This window comes from Microcaecilia unicolor, chromosome 1 (genome assembly GCF_901765095.1).
Source record: "Microcaecilia unicolor chromosome 1, aMicUni1.1, whole genome shotgun sequence".
NCBI classification, from domain to species: domain Eukaryota; kingdom Metazoa; phylum Chordata; class Amphibia; order Gymnophiona; family Siphonopidae; genus Microcaecilia; species Microcaecilia unicolor.
In genome coordinates this window covers 478,585,161-478,598,232 of record NC_044031.1, presented here as the reverse complement: position 1 = coordinate 478,598,232, position 13,072 = coordinate 478,585,161, and the positions used below count along the sequence as shown (strand labels likewise).

The 13,072-nt window shown below is 42.5% G+C and overlaps 1 protein-coding gene across 1 annotated transcript in view; it reads left to right on the top strand.

Moving 5' to 3' along the window:
- Positions 1 to 10,414, top strand: part of LOC115477135 (desmocollin-1-like) — a 79,794-nt gene extending 69,380 nt beyond the window's left edge. Inside the window, exons 14-16 of the mRNA XM_030213765.1 lie at positions 2,525 to 2,649; positions 6,484 to 6,711; positions 9,611 to 10,414. Coding sequence (XP_030069625.1) covers positions 2,525 to 2,649; positions 6,484 to 6,711; positions 9,611 to 9,811 — 554 coding nt within the window. The 3' untranslated portion in view covers positions 9,812 to 10,414. The remainder of the gene's footprint in view (positions 1 to 2,524; positions 2,650 to 6,483; positions 6,712 to 9,610) is intronic.
- Positions 10,415 to 13,072: the final 2,658 nt, after the last annotated feature.

Here is a 13,072-nt window from a genome sequence, read left to right as displayed (position 1 = left end):
ATAAACTGCACCTAACTTTAGGTGAGGTTTATAGAACAGCGCTAAGCATGTTCTTTTTTTTTTTTTTTGTGCCGATTTTTTTTTTCAACACCATATATAGAATTCTCCCCTAAGTGCACATTCAGTGCTATTCTATAAATGATGCACGCAGCTGGTTTAGCGTGTAAATGCAAGTGAACATGGGTGGGACCAACATTTACATGGATAACTTATAATACTGTAAATTACTTGCTAAATTGCAACATTTAGGTGCACCACACTGGACACCACAAATTAGCATCTAGATTTTCTCCATTTTAATGATTTTAATCAACAAAACTCATTGTAATCGCTGAGGAGGTCTTTTACAAAGCGGCAGTAAGCCCAATGCAGGCTTACCGCACGTTAAAATGGAAGAACTACTGCCAGCCCAATTCAGACGCTGGTGGTAATTCCGACTGAAGTGTGTGCCATTTCCGGCGTGCCGTGAAACTGTTCTCCCTAGCACGCACTAACCCAGTGGTAATCGGCAATCACCATGTGCTGCACAGTTACCGCGGGGTTACCGTGGGAACCGTTACCTCCACCTCATTGTTTGGCATTAAGTGCCCCCTTCCACATGGCCAGTAAGAGGAAATAAGTTAAAACGGGAAAAGAAAAGATCCACATTAACACAATTTGGAGCAATTGTTTCAAGGGCCATTTTAAAATAAATCCATTTCTTCTCATTTGCTGTGGCTTAGTCTGTCAATGATTTTGGCAGTTTCTTCTTATAAAATGTCTTTAACTAGGACCTTGACTAGGTCCTTTTTGAGAGTAGCCCCATGTGTGAATTCAAAGCTTTGTGGTAAACTAAAGAATTGAGAGGTAATATTTACTTACAGTGGTCGGGGATTGGGTTTGTTTTTTTTTTTGGTAATCCGAGCTGGGTGGTACTTGGATGCCAGTGCTGAATATCTAGATATTCAGTGGTCACTGGAAGTTATCCAGATACCGCTGATACTCAGTGCCGATAACCACATAACTATCCAGGTAAGTTAGGTCACACCAACTGCTGTTCTGACTTGCTTGGATAATTACTGTGTATTGATGCTGAACATTGGCAGTACCCAGATAACTTCTGGATCTACCCTGGCACTACCTGGACAGAGCCAGCATGGTCCCACATGATATTCTATTCTGCATAATACCACTGAATATCATTGCCAGGGCCCTTGTGAGCACTAGTAATCTGGATAACAGGTACTGCTACCCGGATAACTAACTTTAAATATCAACCCCTTAGTTACTTGACTTACCTGCATATTCTATATAGGTTGCCCAAAAGCTGTCTATGCAAATTTGGGCACCAAGAGCAAATCTGTGCACAAATTAGCTAATGAGGTGTCAACGATCAATAATTTATGGCATCAGAGGATTTGCGTATGAATCTTCCCCAGGTGCTATTCTATAACATCCACACCTACATTTCATAGCGTGTAATTCAATAGGGTGTGGTTATGGGCAGATCAGGGGGTGTTCCCAGATGTTAGGCACAATGTTATAGAATAGAATTATGTCCAGTCGCCATAAATTGGATGCCTGCATTTACACAAGGTTTTAGTTTGTTGTTTGTATTCCTGCTGTGATTTTTGCAACAGAGGAATAAGGTTTAGAATACCAGCGTGCTGTTTTATAATGTACCTGGCTTGACACTTGTTTTGCATCTGTTGAGAAACTGGACTTCTGATGAAGGCATCTTAGGCCGAAACACAGACCGTGTAACGGAATTCAAACATGCGTGGGATAAACATAAAGGAATCCTGTTCAGAAGGAATGGATCCTAAGGAGCTTAGCCGAGATTGGGTGGCAGAGCCGGTGGTGGGAGGCGGGGATGGTGCTGGGCAGACTTATACGGTCTATGCCAGAGCCAGTGGTGGGAGGCGTGACTGGTGGTTGGGAGGTGGGCATGGTGCTGGGCAGACTTATACGGTCTGTGCCAGAACCGGTGGTGGGAGGCGGGGCTGGTGGTTGGAAGGCGGGGACAGTGCTGGGCAGACTTATACGGTCTGTGCCCTGAAAAGGACAGGTACAAATCAAGGTAAGGTATACACAAAAAGTAGCACATATGAGTTTATCTTGTTGGGCAGACTGGATGGACTGTGCAGGTCTTTTTCTGCCGTCATCTACTATGTTATATGTTACTATGTGTTGAGTCCATCTCCAAGCAAGTGTCTTCATAATAGTTTGCCTTACATCTACAAGCAAGTGTAACTGTGTTTGCTTCATATAGCATTTGGTTATATTATGTTTTAATAAATGCCTTTTATTTCTCACCCTGGATTCACCACATTAGTCATTCCCACTTTTCTTGTTTGCTGCTCTTGACTTTGTGGTATTGTTTGATTTTTTTTTTTCTTTTTTGCCTGCTCTTTATACTACCTTGATGAGCTGTAGGACTTTTTCCTTTTGCTCCTTTGGTTATTTTAAAGGGAATTAGTAACATTAAAGCCATATGGCTATTAGCTTTTTTTAAAACAAAAGTATTCTTCTGTATGTATTCCAGGTGCCTTGCTTGCATGTCTGTGTGGTTCTGCTGCAAATAAACATGGCAAAGCTGGCTTTCCTGATGACTTAGCTCAAGAGAACTTAATCGTGTCAAATACTGAGGCACCAGGAGAGGAGCTAATGGTATGTGTTTTTCTCTTCTAGAGCTACATAAAAATGTAAGCCCTCTAGGGGTGGGAGGCAGTTTTCATAATTTAACATTGGCACTCACACTTCTCTCCCTCTGTATAGCCCCAAATCAATAGACAAACATAATAGCCTGTATGGCATAAACCAGCCACAGCTTTATTAACAATAAATGAACATCTAAGGCTCTTCAGCTTGGAGAAGAGACGGCTGAGGGGAGATATGATAGAGGTCTATAAAATAATGAGTGGAGTGGAACAGGTAGATGTGAATCGTTTGTTTACTCTTTCCAAAAGTACTAGGACAAGGGGGCATGTGATGAAGCTACAAAGTAGTAAATTTAATACAAATCAAACTTTTTCTTCACTCAACATGTAATTAAAATTTGGAATTCGTTGCCAGAGAATGTGGTAAAGGTGGTTAGCTTAGTGGAATTTAAAAAGTGTCTGGATGGCTTCCTAAAGGAAAAGTCCATAGAACTGACCTGGGAAAATCCACTGCTTATTTCTGGGATAAGCATCATAAAATGTATTGAGCTTTTCTGGGATCTTGCCAGGTATTTGTGACCTGGATTGGCCACTGTTGGAAACAGGATACTGGGCTCGATGGACCTTTGGTCTGTTCCAGTGTGGCAATACTTATGTACTTATGTAACCTTATCAACAAAATTTCTACATTCCAATATTAGCCTGCTGAAGTAACTAGCAATTTCTGTCTTAACACATTGGTACATTTTTAATCCCATAACCCATCCACAAAATCATCCGGCTAGTTAGTGAAGACCTAACCGATGATGGAGACAAATTCCATGGTGGATATCTTTCACACCTGTCTGGAATGCAGTACTGCCAAACTAGGCATTGATCCCACCCATATGCCCATGACGGTGTCGCACATGGGCCCGCTTGCTCCCCACTTGAAATACAATACTTGCAAATTTCCCTTCAATTATTTGAGGGTTATTATTGCCTGCTTGTTCTGTGTGTCTGGTTGTTTATCTTTCCTATTTTATATTGCAGTACTTTATTTTCTTACTAGTAAAAAAGGCCCATTTCTGACACAAATGAAATGGGCGATAGCAAGGTTTTCCTCGGAGTGTGTGAGAGTGACTGTGCGTGAGAGAGAGAGAGTGAATCTGCGAGTGTGTGTGTGTGACAGAGAGAGTGAGACTGGGTGCGAGTGTGTCTGTGAGAGAGAGTGTGTGTGCCTGGGGCCCCTCCCTCCACCCAGTTCCAGTGTCCCTCCCCCCTTCCTCCGAGTTCCAGGGTTGGAAGAGCTGGCTCGTTCATATTAAGGTGCCCCCTGCCAACTTTGGGGTGCTATTTCACGTTCAGATATAAAGTCTATAGGTAGTTTTACCTGTTGCTTTTGCATCAGGTCTCAAAAACGAAATAATGTGCTTACTTTCTCTTTTGAACGGTTCCTAGGATTAAGGGGGGGAGGGGAGTGGGAACTGCAGAGATTTTGATTCTTTTAAGGCTCCTTTTACAAAGCAGTGTGGTGATATGGAATATAGGAATTGAATGGGCTTCGTATCTGCTATGGTGGTAATCACTACCATGGCTTTGTAAAAGGAGCCCCTAGTGCCCCTTTTACCAAGCTGTGGTAAAAGGGGCCCTGCAGTAGCGTTGGCTTGTGGATTTGTCACACGCCTAGGCCCCTTTTACCGCAGTGGGTAAAAGGCAAAAAAAAAAGAAATGGCTGTGCAGTGAGGGGTCCTTTTACAAAGATGTGGTGAAAAATAGCTTGTGGTAGTGTAGGCACAGGTTTTGGGCACGTGTCAATCCATTTTTCAGTGCGCCTTTGAAAAAGCCCCCTTTTTTTTCCCCCCGAAAACGGACATGCGGCAAAATGAAAATTTGCGTGCGTCCAGTTTGGGTCTGAGACCTTACCGTCTGCCATTGACCTACTGGTAAAGAATCTAGGCGGTAATGACCTACGTGCATCAAATGCCACGCGTACGAAAATAAAAAATATTTTTCAGATGCGCATCAAAAATGAAATTAACGCAAGAGCCAAGCGGTAGTCAGGCGGTAACTCCATTTTGGCGTGTGTAGACGTGCGGCTTAGTAAAAGGGCCCCTATGTGCACATTTGCTGCACAGACATTTCTGGGAGGAGCCCTTACCACCACTTACTTTGGAGGCAGTAAGGGCTCCCGCGCTGACCCGGCAGTAACTGGGCAGCACACAGCGCTGCCTGATTACTGTTGGTTAAGCCCTGGCGCTAAAATAAAAAAGAAGAAATTGTGTTGGGAATGGTGCGCGTTGAGGGCGGCACTACCACCAGCTCCTACGTAGGCTGGTGGTCATGCTGGATTGCACACGCTAACGCTGTGACAGCTCTACCATGGCATTGTAAATGGGGCCCCTTAATGTGGAAACCTTTTTCTGACAAAAGCATGCGTGGTTTTTCAAATTCCATACGTACACGCATTGTTGCTTCTCCTATCCTAACTCTACCCTGGAAACACCTGGACAAAAATGCATGTAAAAGTGCATACATTATGGAATAATGCAAATGATTTTACCCACATGGTGGAAAATTTTGTAAAAGCCGTTTTCCATGAGCAAATAACTATATTCAAACCACAGTAAACATTTTGTTACTAATGTTATATTTTCTTTGTGATTTCAGTATACTGCTTTAATATTTTGTGGAAAAATGATCTGTTCATCTGTGTTTTCATTAATTTAGGGGTCTTTTTATGAAGGCGCGCTGAAAAATGGCTTGCGGTAGTGTAGGCGCAGGTTTTGGGCATGTGCTGATCCATTTTTTAGCGCGCTTGTAAAAAAAAGGCCTTTTTTTTTTTTTTTGCTGAAAATGGATGTGTGGCAAAATCAAAATTGCCGCGCATCCATTTTGGGTCAGAGACCTTACTGTCAGCCATTGACCTAGCGGTAAAGAATCTGGGCGGTAATGACCTATATGCATCAAATGCTACTTGGTGTGCGTACGTTATGCGTGACCGAAAATAAAAAAATATTTTTCGGACGCGCGCCAAAAATGAAATTACTGCAAGAGCTACACGGTAATCAGGCGGTAACTCCATTTTGGCGTGCATTGGGCTTGCGTAGACGCTTACGTGGCTTAGTAAAAAGGCCCATTGGTTACTAAATTTAAAATATCAAATCAGTTAAGACTTGATGGTTATGGGGACCATATAGAGTTCATATTTATTTATTTACCGCCTTTTTGAAGGAATTCACTCAGGGTTTTTTTTTTTTTTTTTTACTAAAGATTAGCTCGAGTTATCTGCAGCAGAGCCCATTTTATTCCTATGGGTCCTGCTGCAGAAAACTTGAGCTAATCTTTAGTAAAAGACCCCCACAAGGCGGTGTACAGCAAGAATAAATCAAACATGAGCAATAGACAATTACAGCAGTAAAAATATTCAAATAACAATACAAAGTGTGGCATAGTATACTACTTACAATGTAAACACAATACTTAATAGAACATTTTAATAGACAGCATAAGGTATAAGCAAAGATGGAACATATTGAAGCATATTTTCAAAGCACTTCGCCTTCCAAAGTTCCATAGGTTTCTATGGAACTTTATAAGTCTAAGTGCTTTGAAAATAAGCCCCATTGTTAGCTAAGAGAGTAAGAGGAGTTAGAAAATAAGGTGACTACTTTAAAGAAAGGTGCACATGAGGTCAGAGAGATGGGACATAGGAGAGATATGCTTGAAGAGGAAGAGCTTAGTATAGTGATCGATGCCTTATCGTTATCTTGCCCATATAATATCTTTGCTGTTTTATGCTTAGGATTAATTTGTAGATGAATGTTTGTTTGAACCTTTTTTTTTTTTTTTTTTTAAATTTAAGGATCCAAATGTAAAGATCCCCATCCAGGTTATAAACGCTAATCGTAGTGGACAAGGAGTCACAAAAGAGATACAGCAGGTCATAACGTCACCTATGAATCAAAATCAAACTACAGAATATTTTAAGGAAGGACATAACACCTTGACTGTCAGACCAGGGCAGCAAATGGATCAAGGAAGATATGCATATTCAGAATGGCACAGTTTCATGCAGTCTCATATTAATGGAGTAGGTGTTTCTTTTTCTTTTTATATAAAGCAAAATAGGGATGAATAAATAATGTAATTTGGTTGCAGTGTTCGATCATGCTGTAACTGGATGCCACAAGTTAGGTGCCTAGATGCAGCATTATAGAGCAATAACATAAGTTGGCATCTAAGTGCTTACATTTAGACGTGCCCACTTACACCATGTCAGTATCAGGCGTAGGTGGGCACGCCTACATGCTGCACTTACAAGCATACCTTACAGCATCTAACATGTATGCATGCAAATGTTTGAACTGTCCATGCCCCTCTTGTATTTATGCACTAAGCATGTTGAGCGAGTAAAACAGTGAATACGGAAAACCTGACTGGGTAGGCGTGCTCCGAGGACTGGGTTAAGGTCCACTGCTCTTAGCAATTATATAACTGCCTAAGGGTATCTTTTACTAAGGCGCGCTCACGTTTTTAGTGCGCACTAAAATTGTGGGTGCGCTAAACATTAGAGATGCCTGTAGGAATGCATTGGCGTCTCTAGAAGTTTAGCATGCGCCAAAAACATGAGCGCGCTGTAGTAAAAGACCCGCCAGATGACTTAAATTACCCGCCAATGAATAAATTGATTTTAATCTGATTATTTGTAACCCGTCCTTATCCAGGGTGGTGAACAAAAGTAACATACATAAAATCACATAAATAAGAATACAGTCAGTAGACAGGTTCTTCAGTACTGACAAGCAAAACAATAATAATGTACCATTAAGTTCCAAACTTCCCAATCAGTCAGTCGTACCCAGTGGGAATGTGGTAGGCCAGACGTAATAAATGAGCTTTCAAAATGACGTTTAAATGTCGATAAATGACGTTCATTTTTCAATCCACATGGCAATTTATTCCACTCAATTGATCCAGTAATTGAAAAAGTTCTCTTCCTTGTTACATCCAAATGCTGTCAATTCAAAGCAGGCACTACTAGATCACGAGCCCCCATCGATCGCAACTGCCGTTAGATGCATAGGGGGCCATCTTCAACTGGCAGCAGTCAGCATTTCTTTCAACACTGAGTGTGGCCAGCTAAATTAGACTTGGAGCTTCTTGTTTCAGCACCGACACTGATTCTGTGGGGATTTTGACACCTGGAAGCTATCCAGGTACAGCAGATTATTCAGTGCTGTACCAGCATAACTAACTGGGCATAGGTAGGACTCCTGTTTGTGCAGTCCAACATGAGCAATTAGTTATGTGAGCACTGGCACTGAATATTGCTGGTGTCTGTATAGCTCCAGGCTCCACCTCCGAACCACCCCTGCACTAACTGAATATCTGCTTCTGGGCTAGCCAGTGAGATTTAGATTTATACTTATCAACATAGATTACCGTTAAGAAGCTTTATTTTACTGCCAACCTGGGCTGTTTTAGCAAAGGTCCCATTTCATGCGATGAGGCGTAGAGGCCCTTATACTAAGACACAGTAGGCGTAACCAGGGGCGTAGCCAGACCTTACGGTGGGAGGGGGCCAGAGCCCGAGGTTGGGGGCACATTTTGATTGCCGCCCCGCCACCCCCTCCCCCCCACTGCCATGCCTCGCTTCGCATCACCTCCCCGCCGCCACCGCCTTGCGCCTTCTCACATCCCCCTCGCCTCCTTGCACCCCTCCTCGCTTCGCAAATACCTTTGCTGGCGGGGGTCCCCAACCCCCGCCAGCCGAAAGCCTTCCTTCAGCGCCGTCTCCAACGCAGCCGTATTCCTGCCCTGCTCTTCTTGCTCCTCCTGTCCCGTGCACGCTGACGCTCCTCAGTTTCTCGTAAAGGAATGTCAGTGTGCACAGGACAGGAGGAGCAAGAAGAGCAGGGCAGGAACTAGGCTGCGCCGGAGACAGCACTGAAGAAGGCTTCGGATGGTGGTGGTTGGGGACCCCCACCATCCAAAAAAGGGGCTCGGACATCATTTGCAGGGGCCCCCGTAGCTACGCCCCTTTTAGGCCTACTGTGCGCTAAAAGGACATTACCATGGGGCACGCTGAAGTGTCCTGTGATAGTTGTTGGATTAGCGTGTGCTAATTCCATACTGGAAAATATTTTTTATTTTCCAGCACGGGAGGCATGCCTACGGATGGAGAGTAGGTGTGCCCGTGCTAATTGGGTGGCATCGTATTACCATGTGCTATCCGATTAGCATTGAAGTAGCGTGGGAGCCCTTATCGCCTCCCAAATAGGTGACGGTAAGAGCTCCTGTGGTAATAGCCACGCGCTAATGGGGCAACTAGTGTGTGGTCATTAAAAATAAAATAGAAAAGCGTCCATTTTACTGGCGTGCTAGAGGTGGCCGCAGTGTATGGGAAACCCATGCACTAACAGTACTCTGGACCCCCTAGTTAACTAATAACTGGAGTTAAAGGTAAAATAATGTCTTAATGGTTGTCTGCATTGATACATTCTCATCCTTGAACGAGCAGGAACCTGCCCTGCCTAGTTAAATCTCTTGGAATATGAACCCTATAGTTATTGCGTTTGCTCCCATTTTCATATAGTTTAATTTATGAATAATAGAGAATTGTTTCTGTATTTGACAATTTTTGATTACGTATCAGTGTCTGTGTTTTATTAACTTACTTTCTAAAGGAAGAAATTAACTTCTACAATATGTCTGTGTGTGAATGTGCTTGTTTAGTTTCCCCTTTGTTCCTAGTGATGAATTTTATTTGTTGTCATATCCATACCAGATTTGTTGGACTTGTCAGGGAGTATAAAAGGGAATTGACCACAGTATTTTTTTGGGGGGTGGGGTGGAGAGTAGTTACTTAAAATATTCAGCTGCACATAATATGTTCCAGAAAGTGGGATTCGCTAGTTCTTTGTGAAATTTCTCATTGAGTGTAGGCGCCTTTAAAAACTCTGTTCTAATCTTGTTTTTGCCCTCTGCAGAAGGTGTATCAGTATGGGCAAGAGGAAGAACATCAGCCTGCTGATGACTATGTAGTTCCTTACAATTATGAGGGAAGAGGATCTTTGGCTGGCTCCGTGGGCTGCTGCAGTGAGCTACGAGGAGAAGATGACAGGCTTGACTTTTTAAATCAACTGGAACCCAAATTTAGGACACTAGCCTCAGTTTGTGCCAGGAAATAAATGCATCTGTGCCACTTTTGAATACTGTAAATTGTTTTTAGTGCTATGCAGATCAGTTTTCGGCAAGTAGCAGGAACAAAGAACATTGCTGGAGCGGTGGCTTGTTGAAAGAATTAGGACCGTCTTAAAATGTCTGCCTTTCAATTTTTTTTTTGTTTTGTTTTTTTTTGTTACGTTTCAGTGCCTGGTCTTATAACAGTGCAAATTGTAAACATTTTTCTAACAGAGGAAATAACACAAAGAAGTTAGGCACTAAAGTCATAAATTATGCAAAACATAATCAGTCATAATGTACTTTTGTATTCTTACTATGCTCAGGAAAAGCAGTCATCCCATGAAGCAGTGTTTCTTGGGATGACTTAGAAAACTTTAAATTCTGAGTGCATCAGCTTATTGTTTTTCATGGGAATTGTAAACCAATATGTATATTACGTTTAAGGGTATTGTTACCCAAATTCTTGCACTGAATGCTGAGGGCTGTTGTTTAAAACTGACCTAACTTCGTTTCTTAGGTTTTTAAAAGTCTGCCATTTTCTTAGCTTATATTGCCAGCATTTTAGTGTGTGGTGATATTCATTACTTTTGTTTGGGGGGGGGGGAGGGGGGGTCATGGTGGGGGCATGTTAACTTCATGCTAAATTGACAAATTCCAGACATTGAGCTATCAAACATATAAACGGCAAGTGACCGTACTCACTCGCAAATGCGCAGTAGAGACTTCCCTGTCTGTCCCGTTCCCACGTCAGTACGAGATGACCGGGGGGGGGGGGGGGGCAGGACAGAGAGGGAAACTGCGCGAAGGGGAGGGAACTGACCCGGGAGCTCAGCTGATCTCTGCCTGCTGCAGAAATGTAAGTTGAATAGCGAAGAGACGGGCCTGGTGGAGGGGCGGTGGGGGCGGCGAACTCAGGGGGAGGGGGTGGCGACCCACCAGCCCGTTTTAACGGGCTCAACGGCTAGTTAGGAATATAAAACACATCTTGTGTTATGAAAATTAAGCATGTCTGTAAATATCATAATACCACGGAAGCTCCTTGTGTGGTCTTATGTCTAAAGCACTACAATGGGTGCATAACTTCTCTCAACCTCGTTTGCCACCACTCTTTTTTTCCCCCAAGGACACACACCAGGACATACAAAACATTTTAGAATGGCTAATACTGTCTGCAGCCTTTTCTTTTTTCAGGCATTTAATAATCTAGGTGCTCAAGCCCATCTATGGTCTGGTCATTCTCCCTTCTCCCCACAGAAAGAGCCTTAGGGCCTACCTGCCCATTGCTCAGTGTTTTGTTTGTTTGTTTTTTTAAGTACACACATCACCACAATAGCATCATATTCAATATTTGAAACCCTTTGCTGAGCCTCACCTGATGCACACAGATCACTGGCTCACAGTTAGCTGACATGTATGAGTCTGTGAGTGCTTTCTTAGCTATCTTTGGCAGGCCCATTTGGTACTGTACCTCATGGTCCTTCCACTCATTTGTTACCTAGGCTATCTCTGTCAAAGCTTTTCAACTCTCCTTCTAGCCACCCTCCCCTGTGAATTGGATGTAAACATTTCACTACAATAGGCGTATAGTAGAAATGACAGTCTATTACCACCCTATCACAGAACCCTTGCCAAGCAAGCCAAGAGACTTCTGCCATTCTCTTCAGGGAGATTATGTGCAGAAGGCATATGGGCAGTATAGCTGAAAGGATACTGCTTTTCCCTCTTCATATTTCTTGTGGCTCTGCCTCAGAACATGAATAGACCGCTCCGGCCATCAGGGTACATGTCATTGGAATCCTCTGCCCTCTGTGCCTGGGTAGCATCTGGATATACTGGCCAGCAAGCCATGTGGCTAGTGTCATGCGCTTTGATTAGGGGGAAGACAGAGGAAAGCAGGCTGCAAGGGGGCTGAAATGGAGAAAAGAGAGCCAATGCCGCTGCAGGGGCACTGATATCCCCTTTCAATCTATACACTTCAGAGCAGTGGTTGCCTACTTCCTGTGCAAGTGGCTGAATATCTACTGATATTTGCCTTGTGACATTTTCATGGGGAGGGGGAGACCTTATGTATAAATTTTGCACAGCTACATATTTCACAGAATCAGTTCATGCATTGTATATGTTCAAATTGGCTTCATTTATTTTTTTAAAAACATTATGTACATATGTAAGTAGCAGAACTCATTTGAAAGTTATACTTATCTTTTTTTGTCTCTAGCATATAAATCAGGAGAAAATACATTGAATATGGCGAAATCTGTTGTAATTTAAATGGTTTTTGATACATTAACTGTAAGCATTGTTTTCTAACTTTCTAAGTTCCCCCCCAATTATACCTACTATACATGTACCTCATTCTACCAAAACATCACCTTGTATTCATTATACCTTGTATTTGTTCAGACTGGAATCGGCTAAATCCGTTAACGGATATATGTAAGCCACATTGAGCCTGCAAAAAGGTGGGAAAATGTGGGATACAAATGTAACAAATAAAATATATCTGATATTTGTGTAAACAGAATATTGTATCTTCACTTATGTGGAATCAAGTCTATAAATGATTTTAAATAATTACTTTTCAATGTCAAATATTTCTCTACTAGAAAACTAGGACTCTTGATTTCCCGAACTGATACATTTAGCACTGTATAATTTGTTGGAATAGTGAGATCCAGTATTTTTCTTTTAGCAAGATATTTCTTTACCTCCCAGGATGGACTTTGAAGGATTATATCTCGCTGGAGTAGGGAAAAAAAGTTTTTTTTTGTTTTTTTTTTTTGTTACATTTGTACCCCGCGCTTTCCCACTCATGGCAGGCTCAATGCGGTTTACATGGGGCAATGGAGGGTTAAGTGACTTGCCCAGAGTCACAAGGAGCTGCCTTTGCCTGAAGTGGGAATTGAACTCAGTTCCCCAGGACCAAAGTCCACCACCCTAACCACTGTTTGTGGATAAAAAACATGAATTAAGGAACCTGTTTACTGTGAGCAATTACCCCCAGATCCACGCATAAATGAATTTGTCAATTAGGTGCTAACAATCAATTATTGGAGGTAAGCACTTAATTGGCAATAATGAGTTACGTGCAGATGTACCCTATGTCCTAACATGTATGCCTAAATTTCATAGCATGCTAATCCAAAGGGGGCATGCACCAAAAATTAGGCACAGTGTTATAGAATACCTGCATTTGTGCACCTAACTGCCATCAGTTGGATGCCAACATTTACACCTGACTTGGGGGGGAGGGGGTGTGCACAGTA